This window comes from Sapajus apella, unplaced genomic scaffold (assembly GCF_009761245.1).
Source record: "Sapajus apella isolate SASKATOON/1434 unplaced genomic scaffold, GSC_monkey_1.0 scaffold258, whole genome shotgun sequence".
NCBI lineage: Eukaryota > Metazoa > Chordata > Mammalia > Primates > Cebidae > Sapajus > Sapajus apella.
In genome coordinates, this window is record NW_022437198.1 from 325687 (window position 1) to 352810 (window position 27124).

Sequence of the window (27124 nt, forward strand, 5' to 3'; positions counted from 1 at the left end):
GTGTCTTCCAGTGAGTTGCAGAACCTCCCATTGAAATTCAAAAATACTATATGTTCACACTGGGATTACTGAAACTGCAAGAGTTGAGCTCCCTACTTGAATGTGGTAGTAAGCACAAAAATGGTTTTGAGGGAACCAAGCCAGGGAGGGGGAGTGATCTGCAAGGCTGATTAATTCCACCCAAGAAGCTTTTAAGATAGCTCTTGTTGCGGGTAAGGTGCTGTGGAGCCACAAAGATGCGACAGAATGGATCCCGATTCTCCTGGATCTTCGGATCAAGAAAACAAGAGGGGCGTGAACCCAGAAGTGCGACGCAGGAGACCCGCGGAAAGGTGACAGACCGAGTGGCACTAGACTCAGAAAGTTTGGGAGTTAGGGAGTCTGAAATCGCCGCAGGAGTAGTGAGAGAGGAAGTCACAGTCCCTCCACAAGGACACAGGAAACGGGGATCCAGGGCAGTATTCCCCCCTGAGGGCTGGGTCCCCGGGCGGGGGCCGGCGGCAGCGAAAGGGAGACGCGGCTCCGGGGCCACCCCAGTCCCCGCAAGAGTTCTGCCCGGAGGTCTGGGATGCCCTAGGCCAGGCCTCACCTCGGGAGCGGAGGATCCTGAAGGCAGAGAAGCGGCCGAGGATGCCAATCGCCCGGCAGGCCACCATGTTGAGCTGAAGAGGACAGCAACTGAGAGCGCTTCAGCGTGTGCCGCGGGGCGGGGGACTTTTCCTGGGGTAGCCGGGGCGTCCAGGCGTCCACCGTGCTGCCTGACTAAAACCCAGACGCCGAGTGATCGCTGGCCCCTTAGCCCTGCCCTCGCTTCTGGCTAACGGGATGGAAAGGTCGCTTTCTCCGGGGGAGGACGGGGCCCTAGAGAGGAGGGGGCAGAGTGTCAGGTTTTCCAGTCAGGCGGCCGGAAGGCAGCCCGCGAGGCCAGCAGTACCCGCTGGCTGGATGAGGGGTCCTTTCTGGGCAGGACCCGCCCTTTGGTCCCTCAGAGCCTGGGCACTTGGATCTGAACCTTGCGCAGGGTAGGAGTTCGCGCGGACGTCAGGTAAGGTGAGATGGCAAGCGCTCAGCCCTCTCGCCATAGGCGAGATTCCACTTCCTTCCCCGCAAGTGTCGCGGGTGCCCCCAGCTGCCTCTCCTCCCTGGGAGAGTCGGAGTTGAGGGAGCGGAAGGAAGCTCCTCGGACAAGGTCGGCAGTGCCAGCTGCAGTTAGGACAGTGACTCAGACTAGCGTTGCAGCTTGAGAGAGTGGTGTCACCTGCGTCCTAATTTATCATCGCAAGTTAACGAAGTCTGCGTGTGTTTGGGTGTGTGTCGGCCTTAATGTAATCCTGGTCTTTGTTAGAGTGTGTGTTTCACCTGCTTCGCCTGTAGCCAAGTTGGCGGCTCTAGAGATGTGGACGGCGCTACGGGTTTGCCCTATTTCTGCTATAAAGAATGAGACTAGGTTAGGTGACCTTTCGGGGCTTGAGTGTGGAAGGAGCGGAAACAATCCTCTCCCCCTCGGTAATCCTGGTAATGCAGTGCCCTGCGGGATTTTCCGGTCTGTATGATTATCTGGTCGTTCACACGTTCACTTACTATAGCTGTGAAGAAACTGTACGAAGCCTAAGAATCAGAAGGAGTGATTTTACCCATGGCCACGTGGTAGAAATAAGACTGGAGCCTAAGTCTACTAACTCCTAGTGAAGAGTTCTTCGTTGCATGATAGCTGTTTTTGTGCTGGAAAGATGGGCTGGAGTCCTGAATAGAGTGATTAGTTTCAAAAGGAAGTCACATGGAGAGCTCTGGGCACCTTCATACGTTTTTGTTTAATCTTCACCTTCCCTACATTATTATCGTTTGCATTTTCTAGATGAAGTTTGGGAAGTTCAGATTGTATACATTTTCTGGTCTGTGACAGAGCTAGAATTCAGGCGTAAGTCTGAGTCTCACTACTCACCAGACGGACAGCTCTGCAAGACAGGAAACAAGGGGCAGGAAAATTAAGACTGGAATGGGGAGTATAGAAACAAGTAGAGAGGTTTCTGTTTAAAGATCAAGTTACATAGTGAGTGTTCATCATTGTGAGCACTTTAAGCAGAAACTGGATGATCTGACCACTTCAGAATAAATTGCAAAACGGATTCTTGATAATCTTATAAAGTTTTTACAGTTCAAACCTGCCTCTTGCCCATGTAATGCTTTCTTCTTTAACACCTAACTGCATGTTAACACTTACTATTTAGGTCGGAAGTGGTAATTTTTTTGTTGTTAAAGGTCCAGACAGTAAATAGTTCTGTTATATATTGTTTCTTTTGCTTTGTTTATACCTTTTTTTTTTTTTTTTTTTGAGACGGAGTTTCACTTTTGTTGCCCAGGCTGGAGTGCAATGACGCGATCTTGGCCCACTGCAACCTCTGCCTCCCGGGTTCAAGCGAATCTCCTGCCTCAGCTTCCCGAGTAGCTGGGATTACAAGCACGCGCCACCACACCGGGCTAATTGTTTGTGTTTTTAGTAGAGACATGTTTCACCATGTTGGTCAGACTGGTCTCAAACTCCTGACCTCAGGTGATCCAGCCACCTTGGCCTCCCAAAGTGCTGGGATTACACACGTGAGCCACCATACCTGGCCTTACAACTCTAAAAATGTGAAAAACAAAAAACAAAACAAAACAAAAAAAAGTGAAAAAAATATTTTTAGCTAGAGGCCTATGTGTTGTAGCTTGCCTATCTCTGATTTAGATCACTCGTTTGGCTCCAATTCTTTTTTTTTTCCCTCCCTGTGCTCTCTCCACAAAACTAAATTCCATCAGGCCAAAAATGTTATGTTGCTTTGATCCCTAAACACTTTAGAGGAAAACAGTATGTTGGTATCATCACCCCATTAGTAATAGCAAACACAGGTATACCCCTAACTGTATAGGGCACTGATTTAAGTGTTGTATGCACGTGTGTGCGCATGTGCGTGTGCCTGTATGTGTGTGTGTGTCCTATGTGGTTAAGTAAGTGGCTTAAAGTCATACAGCTTGGTGAATCAGGATTTAGACTTACTCTGGCTTTAGTCGGTTCTCTTAACCGCTACAGTGTGTCTTAAAGATGTAATAATGAGCTCTTAGAGCCAACCCATCTTGCTTTTGCTTTCATTACTTGCCTAGAACGTTCTTCCTTTCCCTTGCTCCCAGGTACCTGCAGCTTGATGTATCTTTCCATAGTTCCACACCCTACTGAGGCATACCACGTGGGACCCTCCCCCCCCCACTCTGGAGTTTCCATGCTTTGAATATTCTTGTCAAAATTTCTATTTTCTGAAGCTTAGCAAATGAAAGAAAGGTCAACTCTGCCATAGGATAATTTGTTTAGTCTCGCTTACCTTTGAAATCTCTATTGTCTTATTAATCATTGAAAGGATACATATTCTGTGTAATTTTTTTATTCAGAAACTACAGAAAAGCCTAAAGAAAATAAAGACATCTATAATTCTACCACCCAGAGATAACTACTTTTAACATTTTGATGTATATTTTTCTGGACATTTTTATGCAATTGTATAATTGTATATGTTTATATAAGATATTGATGTACAGTCAGCCCTTGGTATCTGTGAGTTCTACATCCTCAGATTCAACGAACATCCAAGTGAAAATGTAGGCCTACAATGGTTTTGTGTGTCCTGAACGTGTAGACTTTTTTCTTATTAATCCCTAAACGATACACCTTAACAACTACTTACACAGATTTATATTGCATTAGGTACTAAAAGTAGTCTAGAGATGATTTAAAGTATGCATGAGGATGTGCATAGTTCATGGAAATAAATACTATACCATTTTATATAAGAGACTTGAGCACTCTTGAGGTTTGGTATCTGAGGGCGGTTCTGGAACCAATCCCCTGTGGATACTGAGGGACAAATATATATATAGATTTTAAATAAAAGTGGAATTATGGGCCGGGTGCGGTGGCTCAAGCCTGTAATCCCAGCACTTTGGGAGGCCGAGGCGGGTGGATCACGAGGTCAAGAGATCGAGACCATCCTGGTCAACATGGTGAAACCCCGTCTCTACTAAAAATACAAAAAATTAGCTGGGCATGGTTGTGCGTGCCTGTAGTCCCAGCTGCTCAGGAGGCTGAGGCAGGAGAATTGCCTGAACCCAGGAGGCGGAGGTTGCGGTGAGCCGAGATCGCGCCATTGCACTCCAGCCTGGGTAACATGAGTGAAACTCCGTCTCAAAAAAAAAAAAAAAAAAAAAAAAGGTGGAATTATGCATAAGTAAAATGCTTATTTTTTTTAAATTAAAGAGAACAGAAGAATATTAAAGGCCTGTCTTTATCCCTTCCATATCTAGACTCATAGCTTTATGGACTTTCTTTTCTCTTTCTCTCTTTCTGTCACAAAATGGGTGTTATAGCAGGATTTAGTTACCCATTTCACTATTTTCCAATTATTCTGATCTATTATTCTAATATACATTGTTCTGTAGCTTGCATTTAATATATAGTATGGACATTTTTTCCATGTCAGTCTATATACATGTATATAATTTTGTTTCATTTTCTTTTCCACACTGCCAAACAGTATTCCATGGTGTGTTTATATTATAATTTAACTGTTTCCTATTGATTTGTATTAGATTAGTTCCAGTTTTCCACAAATATAAACAATGCTACAATGAACACCTTATTTCTTTTTTTTCCCCGAGATGGAGTCTTGCTGTGTCTCCAGGCTGGAATTCAGTACGTGAGCCTGTGGATTACAGGCGTGAGCCACCACACCTGGCCCACCTTGAGTATTTCTATAGGCTAGAGACCTGTATATGCTATACATACATTTTGAGTATTTCTGTAGGTTAGAGATCAATAGAAGGCATTATTGACTCAAAAATTCACATTTTAAATTCTGATTGATAACTACAAAACTGTCATCCCAAAAGGCCTTAGTATTTTACATGGCTTCTAGTGTATGGATCTGCTTATTTAGTTAGATGCCTTCTTACTAGAATTATATGTTCACCATATTTTAAATGTTTGCTGATCTGAAAACCACAAAATGATACCTTGCTTTAGTTTAAAAACACACACACACACACACATTTTGTGAGGTTGAACATTTTAAATTTTATTTGTCATTTTCATTTCTTCTGTGTATTGCTTGTTTTCTCATTATTGCTTTTGGTCATGAATCAGGAAGGAGTCTTTCAGTTGCAAATACCAGAAGATTCACATCAAATTGGCTTATTATTGGGCTGGGCACAGCAGCTCACACCTGTAATCCTAGAACTTTGGGAGGTGGAGGCAGGTGGATTGCCTGAGCTCAGGAGTTTGAGACCAGCCTGGCCAGCATGGTGAAACCCTGTCGCTACTAAAAATACAAAAATCAGCCTGGTGTGGTGGCACGCACCTGTAGTCCCAGCTACTCAAGAGGCTGAGGCAGGAGAATCGCTGAAACCTGGGAGGTGGAGATTGCAGTGAGCTGAGATCACACCACTGCATTCCAGCCTGGGCAACAGAGTGAGACTCTGTCTCAAATAAATAAGTAAATAAATAAATAAATAAATAAAGTGGAGGTTGCACTAAACCAAGATTGCACCACTGCACTTCAGCCTGGGCAACAGAGCGAGACTGATCTTCAATCAATCAATCAATCAATAGGATTTACTGGCTCACAAAACTGAAAAGCACAGTGGGAGGGTAGGTTTCAGATGAGATTCCGCCAGGACTCTGGTTTCTTTTTCTGAAATTCTCAGCTCTGTACTCTCCTCTCTTAGCCAAGCTTTGTTAGGCAAATTGCTGTAGTCATGCCAGGCCTCAGAAGGAAAGATTTGTGTTCCACAGTAACAGGCAAAAGACTTGAGTGTTAAACTGAGGAAACCATCCACAAATGAATACCAGTGGTCAAGGCAATACCATGCATGGTTGTTTTAGGTCTTGGTACCTGAATCTTGGCAGAGAGAATGAGATTGTTCTGATTGGTTTAAACCCTGGAGTTGGGCTGGATTCAATCCCATGTAAACCACATACAGCAGCTACATATGGGTGGAATGGATATTGGAGTGAAAACCATGGATTCCATTGTAGATTGTTTCTGTTTTTCTTGTAATTTGTACAAATTCTTTATGGATTGTGGATATCAACTCTTTTCTGTTTCACATGTTACAAATATTTTATCTGAATCTATTTGCCTTTTAACTTTATTTTGGTATATTTTACTATGTGTATATTTTGAATGTCTGTATGATCAGATCTATTAATTACTATTTTCTGTTGTACTTCTGGGTTTTGTGCCATATGTTGAACTCTCTTCTCCATCTAAGTGATAAAAAATATTCCCTGAGGCAGGATATGGTAGCTCCTGCCTGTAATCCCAGCATGCTGGGAGGCAGAGGTGGGAGGATTACTTGAGGCTGGGAGTTTGAGACCAGCCTGTCTCTTAAGTTTTTTTTTTTTTTTTTTTAAATTAGCCAGGCATGGTGGCATGTACCTGTAGTCCTAGCTACTTAGGAGGCTGAAGCAGGAGGATCCCTTGAGCCTAAGAGTTCCAGATTGCAGTGAGCTATTATCAGACTACTGCACTGCAGCCTGGGCCACAGAGCGAGACCCTGTTTCTGAAAAATACGTACATGTATGTGTTATGTGTGTATATATATATATATATATATATTCTCTGATGTTTTCCTCTAGTACTTTTATAGTTAGAATTTATATTTTTAAAATATATACATTTAAATATTTAATCTGTCTGGAATTTATTCAAACTTCTGCTGTGGGCTGTGGACCTAAAATTTTTTCCAAATGTTTAGCCATTTTCCCAGTGAATTCATGGAATAATTTCTTTCTCTCAGTTAACTTAAGTATTGTATTTATTATACACTAAATTCTTTTTTTTTTTCTTTTTTCTTTTTTTTTTTTGTGAGATAGGAGTCTCACTCTGTCACCCAGGCTGGAGTGCAGTGGCGTGATCTCTGCTCACTGCAACCTCTGCCTTCCAGGTTCAAGCAGTTCTCTGCCTCAGCCTCCCAAGTAACTGGGATTACAGGCGTTCACCACCATTCTCGGCTAAGTTTTTTTTTTGTATTTTTAGTAGAGACAGAGTTTTACCATCTTGGCCAGGTTGGTTTTGAACTCCTGACCTCGTGATCCACCCATCTTGGCCTCCCAAAGTGCTGGAATTACAGACATGAGCCACGCGCCCAGCCTTATACACTAAATTCTTATATACATGGGTCTGCTTCTGGACTACTACGTCCTGGTCAGTTGACCAGTGTCATTTATTCCTGTGCTGGAACTGCTCTGTTTTAATTATTAGTGGTTTATAGAAAGTGTTTTGTTTGTTTGCCTGTTTTTCTTTTGAGACAGGGTCTTACTCTGTAACCCAGGCTTCACTACAGTGGCGTGATCACAGCTCACTGCAGCCTCAAACTTCTGGCTCGGGGGTGCTCCTCCCACCTCAGCCTTCTCAGTAGCTGAGACTACAGGCGCGTGCCACCATGCCCAGTTAATTTTTTGTACTTTTGGAGAGACAGGGTCTCACTGTGTTGCCTAGGCTGATATCGAACTCCTGGGCTCAAGTGATCCTTCCACCTCAGCCTCCCAAAATGCTGGGATTACAGGTAAGCCACTGTGCCTGCCCTATAAAGTTTTGATATCTATTAGAACGAGGTCCCCCCTTTTGTTTTTCAACATTTTCTTGACTATTTTCATGAATTTTATTTCAAGATGAACTTTACGTAAGGGAAATTGTATCCCAGACCCTTGTGGTATTGTAAGTAGCTTTGAGTGATGCCTCTCTTGTGGGCCTCTTGTGTTTCTCTGGCTAGAGTCCTTTGAATATCCCTAGGCTGGTGATCCTAAAGCTTGGGTTTCTCCATCTCTTTCCAATCCACATGTTTGGAACATGTGATTTGGTTTTTTTAGTTTTGGAAGCTGTAGGGCATCCTCCTTTGAGTCTCTAAAGACCCAAGAGAAGTTAAACCTTAAAGCTTTTGTATTAATCTATTTATATGTAGCCAATTACTGCCAAATTTAGCAGTTTAAAAGAGTACATGTTATCCATCTCATAGTTTCTGAGGGTCAGGAATCAAGGGCACCTTAGCTGGGTTGTTCTGATTTAGAGTTTCCCATAGCAGTTAGAATGTTGGCCAGGGCTGGCGTCAGCTGAAAGCTTGCCTGCGCTAGGGGCTCTGCTTCCAAGCTCACTCACGTGACTGTTGGCAAGAGGCGTCAGCTCCTCACCACGGGAGCCTCTTCATAAGGCTACTCGTGACATACCAGCTGGCTCCCTCTATAATGAGCTGAGAGAGAGATCACAACAGGTGCTGCAATATCTCGTATAGCCTATCAGAAGTGGCATACCATTACTTGTGACATACTCTTTGGTTTATACATTCTGTGATATGGAGAGGGAGGCAGCTAGACAAGGGTGTGAATACCAAGAGGTAGAGATTATTGGGGCGGGGAGGGCAACTTGGAGGCTGGGTACCAAAGCCTTTGTTGGTAAATCTTATGGGTTTTTTTTTTCTTTTTTTTAAGTTAAAACATGCTTCAAAATACTTGTAAGAAATTACAAAAGATGTGTGATGACTAGTCTTCCACCCCTGTCCCCTAGTTACCCAGTTCCCTTTCTTCCAGCCAACAATTATTTTTAACATCTTTTTTATACTTCCAGGGGGATTTTATACTGATACAAGGAAATGTACATAATATTTTTCCTCTTTTAACATGAAAGCATGCTATATGACTATTTTGCATCTTGCTTTCTTCACTTAATAATATAGCTTAAAAATGGTTCTGTATTGGTACATAATTGTTTCCTTACCTTTTACAGCTGCATAGTATTTCACAGGGGTGTGGTAGCATGGTTTAGTACCCATTTCCCTATTTTTTGGTTATTCTAATCTTTGACTATTACAGTGACAGTATAGATAATGTCCTGTGTGTGAGTAATGTCCATGAAGCCAATTCATGGAAGCGGAATTGCTGGTTCAGACATTAAGTGCAGTTATAGTTTTCTTTTTTTTTTGTTTTTTTTTTTTGAGACGGAGTTTTGCTCTTGTTACCCAGGCTGGAGTGCAATGGCGCGATCTCGGCTCACCGCAACCTCCGCCTCCTGGGTTCAGGCAATTCTCCTGCCTCAGCCTCCTGAGTAGCTGGGATTACAGGCACGCACCACCATGCCCAGCTAATTTTTCGTAGTTTTAGTAGAGACGGGGTTTCACCATGTTGACCAGGACAGTCTCGATCTCTTGACCTCGTGATCCACCCGCCTCGGCCTCCCAAAGTGCTGGGATTACAGGCTTGAGCCACCGCGCCCGGCGCAGTTATAGTTTTCATGGATAATTACCAAATTGCACTCCCCATGGATTGCACCAGTTCTCCTGGCAACAGTATATGAGAGTATCTGTTTGCACATACTCTTACCTACACAGAGTATATATCAGACCTTTGAGTCTTTGCTCCTTTGACAGATAATTACACGTGTGTGGTTTTAATTTGAATTCCTCTTATGAGTGAAACTGAACATCTTTTCATGTATTTAAGAGACGTTTGTATTTCCTTTTCTGTGAATGGTCTGTTCATATTCTGTGCTTGCTTGTCTGCTGGTGTTTTCGTTAGTGATCTGCAGGAACTCATTATTAGAAATTTAGTCTTTTTTGGGGGGTGGGAGGATGCGGTTAATATATTTTATTTTTAACATATACAGTTATTATATGTGTTTCACTTTTTTAATTATTTTGGAACAATACGGTATTAAACTTTGAAAGAAGTTGCATGTGCTGTACTACAAAACTTTTTTTAGTAGCATTTGAGAGTAAGCTGCTGGCTTACTTCACCATCCCTATTTAGTGTGTATTCCCTTCAAATACAAACATTCCACAAAGCTTTCTACATAATCATAGTACAACCTTCAGAACTGTGAAACTAACACTAATGATTTTATGATTATGCCTAGCAGTCTCTCTGCTTCTTTGGCCCCAAAGGAGAGGAGCACAGACTCTGGAGGTAGACTCCCTGGGTTCAAATTCCAGCTCTGGGCCGGGCGCGGTGGCTCATGCCAATAATCCCAGCACTTTGGGAGGCCAAGACCAGTGGACCACCTGAGGTCAGGAATCTGAGACCAGCCTGGCCAACATGGTGATACCCTGTCTCTACTGAAAATACAAAAAATTAGGCGAGCGTGGTGGCACACGCCTGTAATCCCAGCTACTTGGGAGGCTGAGGCAGGAGAATTGATTTAACCTGAGGGGTGGAAGTTGCAGTAAGCTGAGATTGCACCACTGCACTCCAGCCTGGGCAACAAAAAAAAAGAAAGGAAAGGAAAATTCCAGCTCTGCCACTCACACTCACTGGTTGTAGGACTTTGGGCAAGTCACTCAATCCTACTATTCCTCAATTTCCTTAGCTCTCACAAAGGCATGATTGGATAATAATCATGCCTACTTTACAGGTCATTGTGAAGATTAGATGGTTAATGCTTAGAATTGTGGTTGGTACAATATGAAAGCCATGTCAGTGTGTTGCTATTATAATATTATTGGATGAAGAATAGTTGATACTAGATTAAGTTTAAATGTTTTCTAGCAGCCATGAATGAGGTTATCAGAGTTCATAGATGACAATGTAAGCTACGAATTATTCAGCCAACCCAGGATATATTTTTGTTCTTCTCTTTTTAGATTCCAGAATGACTGCCATCTTGACTTACGCTTTTAAAAATCTTCCTACTACATCAAAATGGGCCCTCAAATTTTGTAAGTTTATTATTACTTTTTTTATTTTTAGAGATTGGATTTGGATTTATAAGCATCTCGCACAGATACTGAATGGTATTGCTTTTTGTAAACAGTTTATTTTGTCTTCCAGCCATAAGACCTCTGAGCTGTTCCTCCCAGCTGCGAGCTGCCCCAGGTACAGTAATTTGTAAAATAAACATTTCTGATTTATGTTTAGATTCCAGATTCTGTAGTTCGTAAACTCTGAATAAAAACCAAAACTAATTTCCTGATTCTCCCCTTTTTATGATCAACATGAACATCTCTGTTGCCTTCAAATTAAAAAATTATAGGACCAGTCAGTAATGATACTACATTATTTAAGATTAGGCTTGAGGATGTTGACAGGCGGCTGCTTTCTGGGATTTGAATCTGCTGGAGTCATGGAGGTTTCATAAAGCTCATTGGTCAGTTTCTTTACCCTCTTGCTATCCGTCCTGGAGATGAATGGCATACAAATGCTCTTGAGAGCTGTTATGGAACCAAAAGTTAACTTTTTAAAATTTTAACTTTTAAAAAAATTTGCAATTAGAGAAATGCTTCTCTATTGATGAATATCTTCCTATCTGATAACTCATGCCTTTTGGGAAAAAAAAGAAAAAAAAACAAGAATATCTTCCTATCCCAGGTGCAAGAGTGCCCATTCCTGAAATAAAGGTGATTAGGGAACTAGTTAATAACAGATAGTTGTTTAGTTAATATGAAATGAAAGAGTAAGGAAATGTGTTGATTTTACATCATCATTTTTACCCTCAGTAAACCCAATGAGTTAGGCTTCTTTACTATAGATTTTTACAGAATCTGCTGTATGTTTGTATCTTCGCTGGCTGATGGTAAAAACACCCTGACAAATTCTTAACATTTTTCTCCTTGCTCAGATTCTGTATTGACCCATTCCTTTGATTTTGGTTTTATTTTTATATTTCTACTTGTATAATAACTTAATAGAAAAAATACCTTCCAGGCCAGGCTCCGGGGCTCACACCTATAATCCCAGCACTTTGGAAGGCCGAGGCGGGTAGATCACCTGAGGTCAGGAGTTTGAGACCAGCTTGGTCAATATGGTGAAACCTCTTCTCTACTAAAAATACAAAAATTAGCTGGGTGTGTTGGTGGGTACCTGTAGTTCCAGCTACTTGGGAGGCTGAGGCACAAAAACTTTGAACCCAGGGGGTGGAGGTTGCAGTGAGTTGGGATCACGCCACTGCACTCCAACCTGGGTGACAGTGAGACTTTGGCTCACAAAAAAAAAAAAAAAAAAAGAAAGAAAAAAAATACCTTCCAGGATTCCGAAGACCTGTACTGTCTTCCAGCTCTACCTCTTTCTGGATAGTGTGACCTTGAACTGGTCACTTTATTTCCCTGTGCTTTAGTTTCTTCATCTAAAAAAGAAATATAAGTCTAGCCTTGTCAGCCTCATATAGTTATGAAGATATCTCAAAGCATTTTAAAAACTATGAATTCAATATAAGTGCAAGAATGGTATTTTTCTATTGTTGCCTAATCCCAACTAGACCATGTTATATTCATGTTGTCATATAACAAATACATTTCCTGTGGCCTTTACATTCTAACTAGGATATCGATTTGTATTTATATTAGCCCCATAAGAAATAATTCCTGTCTTGTTTTGCCTTTTCCCTAATTCTAATGTTCACCCAGGTCTTTGCAAAGTCACGCAAATAGACCTGATCCTTGCCAAGTGGGAGAAGGTCATTCTGAACACCAGCAGAGGAAACCATATATCTGGTGTTTAGACTATTCGTCATACTGCTCTGTAACTGGTTTTTTGTTGTTGTTTGTTTTTTGGTTTGTTTTTGTTTTTGTTTTCTGAGACAGAGTCTCACTCTGTCGCCCAGGCTGGAGTGCAGTGGCACAATCTTGGCTCACTGCAACCTCCACCTCCCGGGTTCAAGCAGTTCTCCTGCCTCAGCTTCCCAAGTAGCTGGGTTTACAGGCGCCCACCACCACGTCCAGCTAATTTTTGTATTTTTAGTAGAGATGGGGTTTCACCATGTTGGCCAGGCTGGTCTCGAACTCCTCACCTCAGGTGATCTGCCCGCCTTAGCCTCCCAAAGTGCTGGGATTATAGGGATGAGCCATCGCGCCCGGCCTGTAACTGTTTTTGATGTTTCTGTCTCTGCAACTGTCTTGTAAGCCCTGTGAGTCATTAGCTTTGTGATATCCCTGGTGTCTAACACAGTGTCCTGCAAGTAATTTGTGTTAACACTGATGATAGTGGTGCAAGAAGGCACATGATTAAAACAATGTAAAGTGGCCAGCTGATTTGAGGAAGGAAGCAGGCACCTGCCTGTGCTGAGTAGGTTTAGGTGCAGTCTTGGCTCACTGCAACCTCCGCCTCCCGGTTCGAGTGATTCTTCCGCCTCAGCCCCCCGAGTAGCTGGGACTGCAAGCGCAAACCACCACACCTGGCTAATTTTTTTGCATTTTTAGTAGAGATGGGGTTTCACCATCTTGGTCAGGATGGTCTAGATCTCTTAACCTCATGATCCGCCTGCCTCGGGCCCCGAAGTGCTAGGATTACAGGCGTGAGCCACCACACCCCGCCCCAATTCAGATTCTTATGATTTGTTACTGCTGTGTGCCATAGCTCTGTAGATTATATAAAATGGAGCTGTATTGTTTTGCCCTTGAGGAAATTTTGATGTGCTTAGGAGCCAGTGTGCACATGAGGCAGAACGAGAGTCCTTAGGTGACTAATACATCATAACGAATATATATTTTTTTAATGTGGCTTGTAGAGTTAGTTTAATTACTTTATATTATACTAAATTATGTGGATCAGCCAATTTGTGACCTAGAGTTTGCCCAGAGGTTTATAGGCAGGAACCATTGGTAACTGTAGTTATCAGGGAACGCTTGACTAGGAGATGGAATGTGAACGAGGCCCAAGAGACAGGTGAGAATTAGATGGGTAAAAAAGGGTGCCAGGCAGATAGGAGATCTGTGAGTGAAGGCAAGGAGGCTGACCTGAGCAAGGCTGTAAGGGACTGGGGGCTGGCCCGTCTTGTTCTATTTTGAGAAGTAGTGGAAAATACTTTTGGATAGTTAAGGTGGAACCAAGTAAAGCAGGCTATTTGTTAGAAGAGTTAAGGATTTGAATTTTATCTGAAGGTATATAAAAGGAATATATGGTTAGTTTTTAAAAAGTGGAATGACATGATGGTGTATCATTGGACCTGTCACCTCCAAGGTCAGTCATGAGTAGTCTGCAAATCTTTAAATTTAGTGGCCTGTTTTCAGTCTACTGAAGTAAGGATTCTCCTGGAGGACTGATAGATTTTTCCACCTTGTTCTTGACACTCTCCGGCCTTTGATCTTGTACACTGTTCTCTCTTGATTCTTCTACTACCTCTCAAGTTGCTGTCTCACATCTTCCCTCAGCCTTCTCAGTGTAGGGACATCACAAAGCCAAGGGTCTTTTTGTTGTAGTGATGGACCCTCAAGTTAAGGATGAGAGGGTTTGTGTGTACTACACCTGGAAAGGTGTTAGGAACCAAGCAAGCAGCTCTAGGGACCAGCTTCTTTGTCTCTGTCATGCACCACATGTTATGTCCCTTTCCTGATTTTTCTGCTCCTTTTTGTCCTTATTCCTTCTTGCTGGCTCATTTGCTCACTTATTGTTTACAAACTCTGGCTTACGAATGACTTCAGTTTACTGTCACCCTGGTTCTTCCTCATGGCATCTTTTCAGCTTCAACTAATTGACATTTCTTTCAATGCTTCTTTGCATAGAGAATCTGACCAGCACAGTTGATCACTTGTAGGTAGATGACACTGGTTTCTGGTTGGCTCCTATATGGATGGAGCATTGGTGAGTTTGGTACCTACTCTGAATCAAATCAGCTTTTACATTGACTTAGGGATGTGCCTGTGGCCTTGCTTTTGGCAGGGACTATAAGCAGGGCAACTCCCTTTAGAGGGGGCTGTGGGATATCCAAAACCACACCACAACAAATACCCCTCCCCCACCCAAACAAACAAAAAAAGCATCTGTTATTGTTAAAGAAGAAAAAGGAAATTTAAAAATTAAAGAAGTAGAGGGGGCTGTGGGAGAACGGGCATTACAAAATACATCTCTGCTTTCCTTCTGTATTCTAAGCTTTAGTATCTTGTGACTTACTAATCTAGACTCACTTCCCTTCATAGGTTTTACTTTGCATCTTCTAGCTACTATGGAATTAACATATCCACCTGGATGTCTCTCTGTCACCTCAAAGTTAGCGAGTTTAAAAATGAGGTGGGCATGGTGGCTCACACCTGTAATCCCAGCACTTTGGAAAGCCAAGGCAGGCGGATCACTTGAGGGTCAGGAGTTCAAAACCAGCCTGGCAAACAAGGGGAAACCCATCTTTACTAAAAATACAAAAACTAGCCAAGTATGGGTGACAGGCGCCTGTAATCCTAGCTGCTCAGGAGTCTGAGGCAGGAGAATCACTTGAACCTGGGAAGTGGAGGTTGCAGTGAGCTGAGATCACACCACTGCACTACAGCCTGGGTGACAAAGTGAGACTTTGTCTCAAAAAAAAAAAAAAATGAAGTCAGGCCAGGCACGGTGGCTCACGTCTATGATCCCAGCACTTTGGGAGGCTGAGGCGGGTGGATCATGAGGTCAAGAGATCAAGACCATCCTGGTCAACATGGTGAAACCCTGTCTCTACTAAAAATACAAAAAAAAAAAATTATCTGGTCATGGTGGTGTGTGCCTGTAGTCCCTGCTACTCAGGAGGCTGAGGCAGGAGAATTGCTTGAACCCAGGAGGCGGAGGTTGCGGTGAGCCAAGATCATGCCATTGCACTCCAGTCTGGGTAACAAGAGTGAAACTCCATCTCAAAAAAAAAAAAAAAAAAAGTAGTCACCTTTTTTTTCTAAAACCAGTTCTCACTTTGTTTTGGGTAGCTAGGTTTTCTTAGACTCTCAGCTTCCTTTATAATCCTGATTTCCTCTTTCTTTTCTTTCTATCTGATTGGTTGCCAACATAACTTGTTTTCCCTTATAAACTCTCTTATATTGGTCCCTTCCTCTTCATTCACGTTGATACTACCTTTACTCTGGCCTTTTGCACCACATACTTGGGTTTGCCGGTCTCTTTGCTTACCTCCTTGTTGCCTTTATTTCCTTCACCAGCAGCACATCTCCATGAATGCTGCCAGAGTCATCTTTACGCCCTATTTCCTTATTTTATCATGACCATTAGCTCTATTATTTCTTTCAACTTGGTTGTAGATGTTTACTATAAATATTTGTCTGTGACGTTGACAGGTGTGGTAAGGTGGTTGTTGACATTGTATTCCCAGTAATTTAGGATTTTTTTCTAATGAAGGAATGATGATGAAGTAGGTAAATTCCAACATTAACAACAACAAGAAAATAATGAACTAGATTTTGATATATCATGGAAGGCTCTTCCAGCTATATTGTTAAGCCAAAAAAGCATACATAATGTAGAAGTATATGCATGTAAATGAACTAAAAGAAAAGATTTGAAAGTATATACACCAAATAGACTTTACCTCTCAGAAGAAAATAATATGCCAGGGGAAGACATAAAGAGGGAACTTTGGTTTTTACTCTCCAGTTTAGTGTTATTTACTTTTTTAAAAAACCACAGGCACATGTTTATATTTTATTCTTTAAGTAACCTAAAGGAAGTTTGCCTTTTTAAGATTAAAAAGTATTTAGGCATGTAGGTTTTTGCAGAATAGCAAGTCACCAACCAAGGGCCCTTTATTTCCACATAGAAAGGTAAGAACATCAAGCTATGTGAAGAATGAACAATATCAATTATTGCACCTTCTAATATTAAGGGTAGATTTGCATGTAAACTTGGTTACTTCTAATGAAATAGGTTGTCAAACACTTAATAAAAACAAACTATTTTGTTAATGGCATAAATACTGTCATCATTGGATATAAGTTTTGTTTATCTTAAATATTATTTAGAAACTTACAAATGCTAGTCAATTTCTTAGCCTTTAAAAAAAAATATATTAAAGTGGTTTAGTAAATGGCAAATGCAGGTTGGCATTAATAGTGTAATATTCTTAAAATGACTGTCTTAAAAAATGTAAAAGTCAGCCAGGTGTGGTGGCTCATGCCTGTAATCCCAGCACTTTGGGAGGCCAAGACGGGCAGATCACCTGAGGTGGGCAGATCACCCGAGGTCAGGAGTTTGAGACTAGCCTGGCAAACATGGTGAAACCCTGTCTCTATAAAAATTTGGCTAGCATGATGGCAGGTGCCTGTAATCCCAGCTATTTGGGAGGCTGAGGCAGGAGAATTGCTTGAACCCGGGAGGTGGAGGTTGCAGTGAGCCGAGATGGCACCATTGCACTCCAGCCTGGGCGACAACAAGACTCCATCTCAAAAAAAAAAAGTAAACATCATCAGACTTTATATATTTTAATTAGTAGTTTTTTCTTTTTAACTTTATCTTAAAGCCGTCCAGACCAAAACGAAGAAGACGTTAACCAAACCCAATATAAGGAATATTGTGGTGGTGGATGGTGTTCGCACTCCATTTTTGCTGTCAGGCACTTCGTAAGTATGACATGATTGTGTTATACTTTTCCTTCTTTTAAGACACTTTCAAAAGTGGTCTTTGTAAATGTAACCCAGTAGGTAATCATATTGTTAGTGGACTAATATTTGGATAGCAGTCCCATAAAATTAATATAGAATAGGTTAAGGCAGTGGTGAAATAATATGGCAATATTTGTTTTTCATCCTTCTCATGAATAAGCCTCGTATAGCTTTACTTGAAACAGCTCTATTTTGAAAGCCTAGAGGTCCGTATAGCTTTCTTCCAACAGAGCTATCCTTTGCTTTTCTGGAGACAAGTACATGGTCTCTGTGCCTCCTCAAAAGTTTGAGTGCTGAAGATGTGGCCTATGGGCATTCTGAAGGGCCTATTTATAATCCACTGGTTTGGCCTCCTGGAAATTATTAAAATTGGAGTTGATAGGGCTGATCCAAACCCCTGGATAGAACAACCACAAGTGTATGGGACCAGAATGATCCTAGACCAGCTCCAGAATTTCCTAGATCCAAACTGCTCTTCTTTTTGTCCTTTTATGCTTCTTTTCTGTCCCCAAGTGAGGGTTAGTCTATCCAAAAGCTGATAATGGACTTTGATAACAAGGTTTAAACTGTTCATTCTATTCTGTTTAGATTGTTTTATTGTTTATATTTTGAATAGGTAGTTGCCAGCTTTAAAAAATGCTGCAGAATGTTAGGCATCTGTTAAAAATAATGAGACCTATCTTTATGTACTAACATGGAAACCTAAGACCTTGAAGATATGTGCTATAATAGAAGATCATTTTCTAAGTGGAAAAAGTCTTTTTCTGTTTAATTTGCAGAAACATTGCTTTCAACTTGAGTGTTATTTGGAAGATCAGGTTCTTAGGGGTAGAGGCATTTGGGAAGCACTTCTGGGAATAGACTCTAGCAGTGGAATTCAGAAGTCTGTCAATCAGGTAGAGGAGTGTGACAGTATGAGAATAAAGATTGTAAAAGATAAGTTGGGTGGGTGTGGTGACTCAGGCCTGTAATTCCAACGCTTTGGGAGGCCAAGGTGGGCAGATCACCTGAGGTCAGGAGTTCAAGACCAGCCTGGACATCATGGTGAGACCCATCTCTACCAAAAATACAAAAATTAGCCAGGTATAGTGGCGTGCACCTGTAATCCCAGCTACTCAGTAGGCTGAGGCGGGGAGATCCCTTGAGCCTGGGAGGCAGATTGCATCACTATACTCCAGCCTGGGTGATGGAGTGAGACTTAAAAAAAAAAAAAAAAAAGAATTGTAATTGGTAAGTAATTTATGACGTAGGCATTTTCAGATTGATAGGACTTTTCTCCAGATCAGTCTGTTCTGAATTTGAGGAAACTGGATTTACCTATGAAAAATTTGGAAAACTACTCATGGTTCTTCTGTGATTCAGAGTGAAAATGAAAGTAAAAATATTTTGGAGAGATCCAAGATGGCTGATCACTAGCAGCTCAGGATTGCAGCTCCCACTGAAAGAGCAGAGAACGAGAGGACGCCACACTTTCAGATCAATTTTTGTTGCTCACGCACCAGGAGATTCCCAGTGGAGGAGCCCCACGTGTCACCAGCGCAACTGTTGAGGCCGGTGATGCAGTTTTGCTGCTGCCTGGTGTGGCAGTTTTTGGTGCAGAGTCAGAAAAGCACCATCAATCTTAAAGCCGCTGTTTTGGCCGGCACAGTGGGTTGCTCAGATTCTAGCGCTGGGAATCAACAAGTTGGACGTCCATTCAGAAACCCAACTATAAAAACGGTAATTATAAAGACCACAGATGGATAAATTTATAACGAAGGGAAGAAACCAGCCTAAAAAGGCTGAGAATACCCAAAATCAGAATGCCTCTCCCTCTACAGGGGATCACAGTTCCTCATCAGCAACAGAACAAGACCTGATGGAGAAAGACTGTGTTCCATTAGCAGAAGCTGGCTTTAAAAAGTGGATGATAAGAAACTTCTGGGAATTAAAGGAACTTGTTCTAACCCAATGCAAAGTAACTAAGAACTTTGAAAAAAAGTTTGACGAAATGTTAACAATAACACACAATTTAGAGAGGAATATAAGTGAATTAATGGAGCTGAAAAATACAACACGAGAACTTCGCGAACTATGCACAAGTTTTAATAGCCGAATTGATCAAGCAGAAGAAAAGATATCAGAGGTCGAAGACCAACTTCATGAAATAAAACAAAAAGACAAGATTAGAGAAAAAATGATAAAAAAAGAACGAGCAAAGTATCCAAGAAATATGGGACTATGTGAAAAGACCTAATCTACGTTTGATAGGTGTACCTGAATGTGATGAAGAGAATTAATCCAAGCTGGAAAATACGCTTCAGGATATTATTCAGGAAAACTTTCCCAACCTAGCAAGGCAGGACAATATTCAACTCCAGGAAATACAGAGAACACCACAAAAATATTCCTCAAGAAGACCAACCTCAAGGCACATAATCGCCAGATTCACTAGGGTTGAAATGAAAGAGAAAATACTGAGGGCAGCCAGAGAGAAAGGTCAGGTTACCCACAAAGGGAAGCCCATCAGACTCACAGCAGATCTCTCAGCAGAAACCCTACAAGACAGAAGAGAGTGGGGGCCAATATTCAACATCCTTAAAGAAAAGAACTTTCAACCCAGAATTTTACATCCAGCCAAACTAAGTTTCATAAGCGAAGGAAAAATAAAATCTTTTGTGAACAAGGAAGCACTCAGAGATTTCATCACCACCAGGCCTGCTTTACAAGAGCTTCTGAAAGAACCACTACAAATAGAAAGGAACAACCAGTATCAGCCTTTCTAAAAAATACCAAAAAATAAAGAACATCATCATAATTAAGAAATTGCATCAACTAATGGGCAAAACAGCCAGCTAACGTTAAATGACAGTATCAAACACACATATATAGACCCATTGGTATGCTACATCCAGATCCATCTCACATGCAAGGATATACAAAGACTCAAAACAAAGAGATGGAGAAAAATTTACCAACCAAATGGAGAGCTTAAATAAATAAATAGAAACCAGGAGTTGCAATTTTTGCTGATAAAATAGATTTCAAAGCAACAAAGATCAAAAGAAGCAGAGAAGGATATTACATAAAGATAAAAGGATCAACGTAACAAGAAGAGCTAAAGATCCTAAACATATATGCACCAATACAGAAATACCCAGATATGTAAGACTTATAAAGAGACTTGGACTCCCACACAATAATAGTGGGAGACTTCAACATCAATATTAGATAGATCAATGAGACAGAAAGTTAACATTGATATTTAGGACTTGAACTCAGATTTGGAACAAGTAGACTTAATTAACGTTCATAGAACTCTCCACTTTAAATACACAAAATATACACTCTTATCAGTACTACATCACACGTATTTACAGGTTTAAATGAAATATTGGTTGGCTGCTTGTTAATTATTTTCTTCCCTCATTTTTTTTAATGTCTCTATTATTAAACACAATTACAGGCATACCCAGTTTTAGACTGCATTCTAGCCCGGGCAATAAAGCAATACCCCTGTTCTCTCTCCCTCTTCCTCTTCCTCTTTCTTCCTTTCCTTTATTCTTTTTCTTTATCTTTTTCTTTCTTTCTCTCGTTCTTCCTCTAAAAAAAAAATAGCTAAAGCCTCAAATCAACAATCTAAGCTTTTGCTTTAATGAACTAGAAAAAAAGAGAGCACAATAAACCCAAATCAAACAGGAAAAAAAAAATTTATAGTTAACTTCATACTTAATAATGAAAAAGAAGATGCTTTATCATTAAGATCAGGAGCAGGCCAGTATAGCCCCTCTCACCACACTGTTTCAACATAACATTGGAAGTCCTAGCTAATGCAGTAAGACATGAAAAGGAAATAAAATGTATCACATTGGAAAGAAAGTCACAAAATTCTTTTTGTTTGCAGATGCCTTATTGGTTATATTAAAAATCTAAAACATTAACAAAAATACTTCAAAATCTAAGAAGTAATTACAGTAAGTTTTCAGTAAAAACCACAAAAAATTAATATACGGAAATCAATCGCTTTTATATACAGCAGCAATGAAGACTGCATTTAAAATTAAAATCACAAGACCTTTTATATCAGCACCCCCAAAAACATTCAGATATAAATATACCACGTATGTACAAGACCTATATAAGGAATACTATGGAACTCTGATAAAAAAAATCAAAAATTAAATAAGTTGATTCTATGTTCCATGGATTAAAAGAGTCAGTGTTCTTAAGATGTCAGTTCTTCTCAACTTGATTTATACATTTAATTTAATCCCAATCAAAATCTCAACAAGTTATTTGTGGATAGCAACGAACTTATCTAAAGTTTATACAGAAAGTCAAAATATCCAGAATAACTAATACAATATTAAATGAGAAGAACAAAGTTGGAGGACTGACACTATTCAACTTCAAAACTTACTACAGTAAACAAGGAAGTATGACACTGGTGAAGTAATGGAGAAACATTTGAACAATGGAATAAAATAGAAAGTCCAGAAATAGACCACCACCTATTTAGTCAACTGATCTTTGGGAAAGGAAAGGGGCAATAGTAGAAAAAATACCGTTTTTCAACAAATGGACATCCTCATGCACACACACACACACAAAAAGATTCTAGAAACAAACTTTACATCCTTCACAAAAATTCACTCAGGATGGTCTGTAGACCTAAATGTAAAAAAAAAAAAATATATATATATATATATATATATATATATATTTTCGAGTTCTCAAGTTTTAATTTTCAGGTACTTGAAGAATGAATCTTATTTAATCCAGTGATTAAATCTTTGACTTAAAAATAAGGAGAATTTATTTTTGATCTTTAAACAAACAAACAAATAAATAGAGTTCAAACCCAGATCTTGGTTTCTATTTTTTTTTTTTTCTTTTTTTGAAAAGAAGTTTCACTCTTGTGCAGGCTGGGAGTTCAGTGATGCGATCTTGGCTCACTGCAACCTCTGCTTCCTGGGCTCAAGTGATTCTCCTGTCTCAGCCTCCTGAGTAGCTGAAATTACAGGCATGTGCCACCATGCCTGGCTAATTTTTTGTACTTTTAGTAGAGACAGGGTTTCACCTTGTTGGTCAGGCTGATCTTGAACTCCTGACCTCAGGTGATCCACCTGCTTCAGCCTCCCAAAGTGCTGGGATTATAGGCGTTAGCTACCTCACCTGGCCTTTCTGAATAGCATTCTTCAATACAAAGAACCAGAGCTCCTTTGAAGAGTGATCAAGGCTGAGCCAGAGAAAAGACAGGATGAGCAGGGAGAACTTGGAGTGCCAGAAAGCAAGGAAGTACTTAAAAACCAGGGTGGGGGGTGGTCATGTCAAAAGGACACAGAACTGACCTGCAGGAGCTACCAGTCACCAAAGCTGCAATGATTTGAGCAATAAAATACATTACAGTAGTTTTGGAACATAACCGAAAGAATAAAACAAATGCCCATGAATCTAATCCGAAATAAATAAATATACTTTGGGAGGCCAAGATGGGTGGATCATTTGAGGTCAGGAGTTTGAGACCAGCCTGTCCAACATAGTGAAACCTCGTCTGTACTAAAAATAGAAAAATTAGCTGGGCATGGCGGCAGGCGCCTTGTAATCCCAGCTATTCGGAAGGCTGAGGCAGAAGAATCGTTTGAACTCAGGAGGTGGAAGTTGCAGTGAGCTAAGATGATGCCACTGCACTCCAGCCTGGGCAACAGAGTAAGACTCTATCCAAAATAAATAAATAAAAATAAATAAATGACAAGGAATAAATATTCCTTACAGAAGAATTTTAATTAATAAATACAAGAGGACTGTGTATAGTGGTTTACACATGTAATCCCAGCATTTTATGAGACTGAGGTAGGAGGATTGCTTGAGGCCAGGAGTTTGAGACTGAAATGGACAAAGTGAGACTCCATCTCTGCAAAAACTGAAAAATGAAAAATTAGCTGGGTGTGGTAGCGGACACCTGTAGTCCTACCTGCAAGGGAGGCCAAAGTGAGAGGATTGCTTGAGCTCATGAGTTTGAGGCTATTCTAACTCTGATTGTGCCACTGCATTCCAGCCTGAATGACAGAGTGAGACCCTGTCTCAAAAAATAAAAATAAATAAGACAAAGAATGAGGAAAATAATCATTAGAATATCACATAATACTTGCTGCAAGATCTGCAAATGAATGCTAAAATTAGGTGAAATGTTAAGAAGAAACAGAATATTTGCACAGTCAGATTATCTCCCCCAAAATATTTATCAATTACTGTGATGATTTCAATATATGTCAGCAAAGTTGTTCTGTTACTAAGAACAGGAATGATACCGAGCTCGGATTTGTAATTTGGAGGCAGGTTCGCGAGAAGAAAACACCAGGCCGGGAATAACAAGGTAAAAGAAGAGAATTTTATTTACAGAAGGTTATAGGTAAATGAAGAGGATTTTATTTACAAAAGGTTATAGGTAAAAGAAGAGGATTTTATTTACAAAAGGGACATACCCAAAGACCGTCCGTCCGGACACTCAGCACTGGCGTTACAGCAGCACGAGCAAAACGCAAGTCAGAACTTTAAGCACTCTCCTTTTCAGCACCGGCGTTACAACAGCATGGGCAAAGCGCAAGTTACAGCTCTTAGCAATCTCTTTGTTTCTCTCTCTCTCTCCCTCTCCTCAGCACCGGCAATACAGCAGCACGGGCAAAACGCAAGTTAGAACTTTAAGCAATCTTTTTGTCTCTCTCTCCCTCTCTTTTCAGCACCGGCATTACAGCAGCACGGGCAAGGCGCGAGTTACAACTTTCCGCAATCTTTCTCTTCCTCTCTTTTTCCCTCCTTCCGTTTTTTCTTTGGTTTTTGTCTATATTTTATATGTTGCAGTTCAACTTAGGTTATAGTAAACACCAGCTGCTCTTTGTCTTGTCTCTCACGAACATTATCATTATGTAACAGCAATCCTTGGCTTTGTTTACGGTTCTCAAAGAGACGGGAATTGGCCAGATTCCCGGCTCCTCGGACATAAGCCAGGGTCATCATGAGCTCCTAATGCCCCGGGCTTACTGCCAAAGAAATGATAACTTTAGCTCCCAAGGTCCAAGAAACTTAGAGCAAACACTGGGCATGACTTTTTTTTTTATATTAACCCTACAAAAGTCTATGTTATTCCTGCCATTAGAAGGTGCAACTTAATTCTCCCCTTGAGTAGGGGCTGGACTTAGTGACTCACTTCTAACAAATTGAGTAAAAGGAAAAAATAATAACTTTATAGTGGAGTAAACTGGCAGATACCACTTGACCCAAATGATGAAGTTAACATCACTGGTAGTAAGTCATGTTGATATCACATATCCTGCCAGGTGTGTACTGCAGACCCTGGCCGATGGATGAAATGAGTCCTCAGACGCAGGTATGCTATGTAAGAGCAGCTAGGAAACTGCCTGACTCTAGTGGCCAGAGAACAGCCTGGAGAAGCTGGAGCTGCTTACTTTTGTTTAGTGCAGGCACAATGCTGAAAGCCTATAGCTAATACAACCTATACAAATTAATATTCATTGTTCCCTTTCCAGGGAACATCATGCGGATGATCAAAGGTCAGTTCCTGGTCAACATGAGTAAACAAAAACAAACTTGTTTAAGATAAATTCTCCCACACTCCCTTGTACCTTCTCCTTGCGTTGCCTCAGGGTTATAGAACAGCTGCCTTCAGCTTTCTGACCTTTCAGAAGGCCTGCTCCTTTCCCTGTAGTGTCTCCCACCACTCTGACTGATCTCCTTTATCTCTGCTGATATAAAGCTAAGAGAAATACAGCTTACCTCTCTGATATTCTTCCCCCAAATCTGTAACCCCAGTCTTCAAAAGTGTCAAGGTCATGAAAGACAAGGAAAGACTGAGAAACTGTCACAAATTGGAGGAGTCTAAGCAGGCATGGCAACTAAATGCAACATGGTATCTTGGATTGAATCCTGGAACAGAGAGGGTAGTTAGTAGCTTAGTGAACAGTATTGTGCCAGTGTTCATTTCTTAGTTTTAATAAGTACATCATGGTTATATAAGATGTCAGTATCAGAAAAAGCAGGGGGAAAAAGGAACTCTGCTCTCTCTTTCCAATTCTTATTTATTTATTTATTTATTTAGACAGGGTCTTGCTCTGCTGCCCAGACTAGAGTGCAGTGGTGTGATCCTAGCTCACTACAGCTTCAAATTCATGGCCTCAAGCAATCTTCTCACCTCAGCCTCCTGAGTAGCTAGGACTACAGATGCATGCCACTACTCCTGGCTAATTTTTAATTTTTTTTTGTAAAGACAGGATCTCACTTGCTATGTTACCCAGGCTGGTCTTGAACTCCTGGCCTCAAGCAGTCATATCACCTCAGCCTCCCAAAGTGTTGGGATTCTAGGTGTGAGCCACCATTCTCAGCCTCTTTCCAATTCTTTGGTAAATCTCAAGTTACTTAAAAGCAAAATGTTTCTTCAAAAGTCCTAATACATCACCTGTAGCCCTGTAGGCATTACAAAATCAATACATAGTATACTTTTAAAATAAAATGTTTAAAGGAAAAGAGACCTCAAAGGTGGGGTCACTTTAAAGAAAATTTAGCATATGTTGTGGTGAACATTAAGGTATTGGACAAACATTTTTGTTGGATTCTTAGCAAGCTCAGCAGGGGTTAATGCTTGCTAGATTTTTAAGGATGACAAATAGTGAAGTCACACTATTTCTTCATTTGAAATGATGGACTGCCTTGAATAGTAAAGTTAAGTGTGTTTGTAGCAGCATGTGTTTGATGATCTCTGGGTATTTCAAATAGAATGAAAATTTTTCATTGAAGCTCTAGGGTTTGGTTTAAATTATTTTTTTTTTCTTTCCCCAGGTATAAAGACCTGATGCCACATGATGTGGCTAGAGCAGCACTTACGTAAGTAAATGCAGTTTTATTTCAGTTCTTATTTCATTAAAGGCACTTTCTCTGGTTTTTACATATAAAACAGCAATTTGTTCTTATTTTAGCCATCTGTACTACACAAATTTAAGCAGCTTATGAATATCGGCAATATTTATTTTGTAGGCTTAACAGTGTCTTAGCATGACAGTAAATTTTAATGCTCCCTTAGCTAGCCACAGGACTCTATTGATCAGCCTAAACATATATTTGATGACTGCCTTAGGAATTTGTGTAAGGGTAGCTGAACAGATTCTGTAGATACTTACCTAGAAAGAAGTATAAAAGACACTTGAAGATTCATGTGCAAACCAAGTAAAAATGTAAAATTAGATGTAGTTAAATAAGATTGGGCTAGATAAATAATTTGGTGAGAGTCATTAAATATGTTACTGTTTCTGGGATGGAAATAACATATAAGGGATTATCTCATTCATTTTTCATTGACACTTTGCCTTTGTGTCTTCTTTTTTTTTTTTTGAGACGGAGTTTCGCTGGAGTACAATGGCACTATTTCGGCTCACCGCAACCTCCACCTCCTGAGTTCAAGCAATTCTCCTGCCTCAGCCTCCCGAGTAGCTGGGACTACAGGCGTGCGCCACCATGCCCAGCTAATTTTTTGTATTTTTAGTAGAGACGGGGTTTCATCATGTTGATCAGGATGGTCTCGATCCCTTGACCTTGTGATCCACCCACCTTGGCCTCCCAAGTGCTGGGATTATAGGCGTGAGCCACCGTGCCCGGCTGCCTTTGTGTTTTCAGCTAGCCACAATTATTTGTTAGTTTGTAGAAACCTTCCAGTTGACCCTTCTACCCATTCTGACTCTGTTTTTTTTTCCTACTCTTCCTGCAAGACGTCAACCATGAGTGA

General features: G+C 40.7%; 2 protein-coding genes across 2 annotated transcripts in view; one reads left to right on the plus strand and one right to left on the minus strand.

Moving 5' to 3' along the window:
• Window positions 1-810, minus strand: part of HADHA (hydroxyacyl-CoA dehydrogenase trifunctional multienzyme complex subunit alpha) — a 54905-nt gene extending 54095 nt beyond the window's left edge. Inside the window, exon 1 of the mRNA XM_032271876.1 lies at window positions 590-810. Coding sequence (XP_032127767.1) covers window positions 590-656 — 67 coding nt within the window. The 5' untranslated portion in view covers window positions 657-810. The remainder of the gene's footprint in view (window positions 1-589) is intronic.
• A 122-nt stretch (window positions 811-932) lies between these two features.
• Window positions 933-27124, plus strand: part of HADHB (hydroxyacyl-CoA dehydrogenase trifunctional multienzyme complex subunit beta) — a 38383-nt gene continuing 12191 nt past the window's right edge. The window contains exons 1-5 of the mRNA XM_032271877.1: window positions 933-1045; window positions 10654-10728; window positions 10841-10885; window positions 17211-17310; window positions 26185-26229. Of these exons, the coding sequence (XP_032127768.1) occupies window positions 10662-10728; window positions 10841-10885; window positions 17211-17310; window positions 26185-26229 (257 nt within the window). The 5' untranslated portion in view covers window positions 933-1045; window positions 10654-10661. The remainder of the gene's footprint in view (window positions 1046-10653; window positions 10729-10840; window positions 10886-17210; window positions 17311-26184; window positions 26230-27124) is intronic.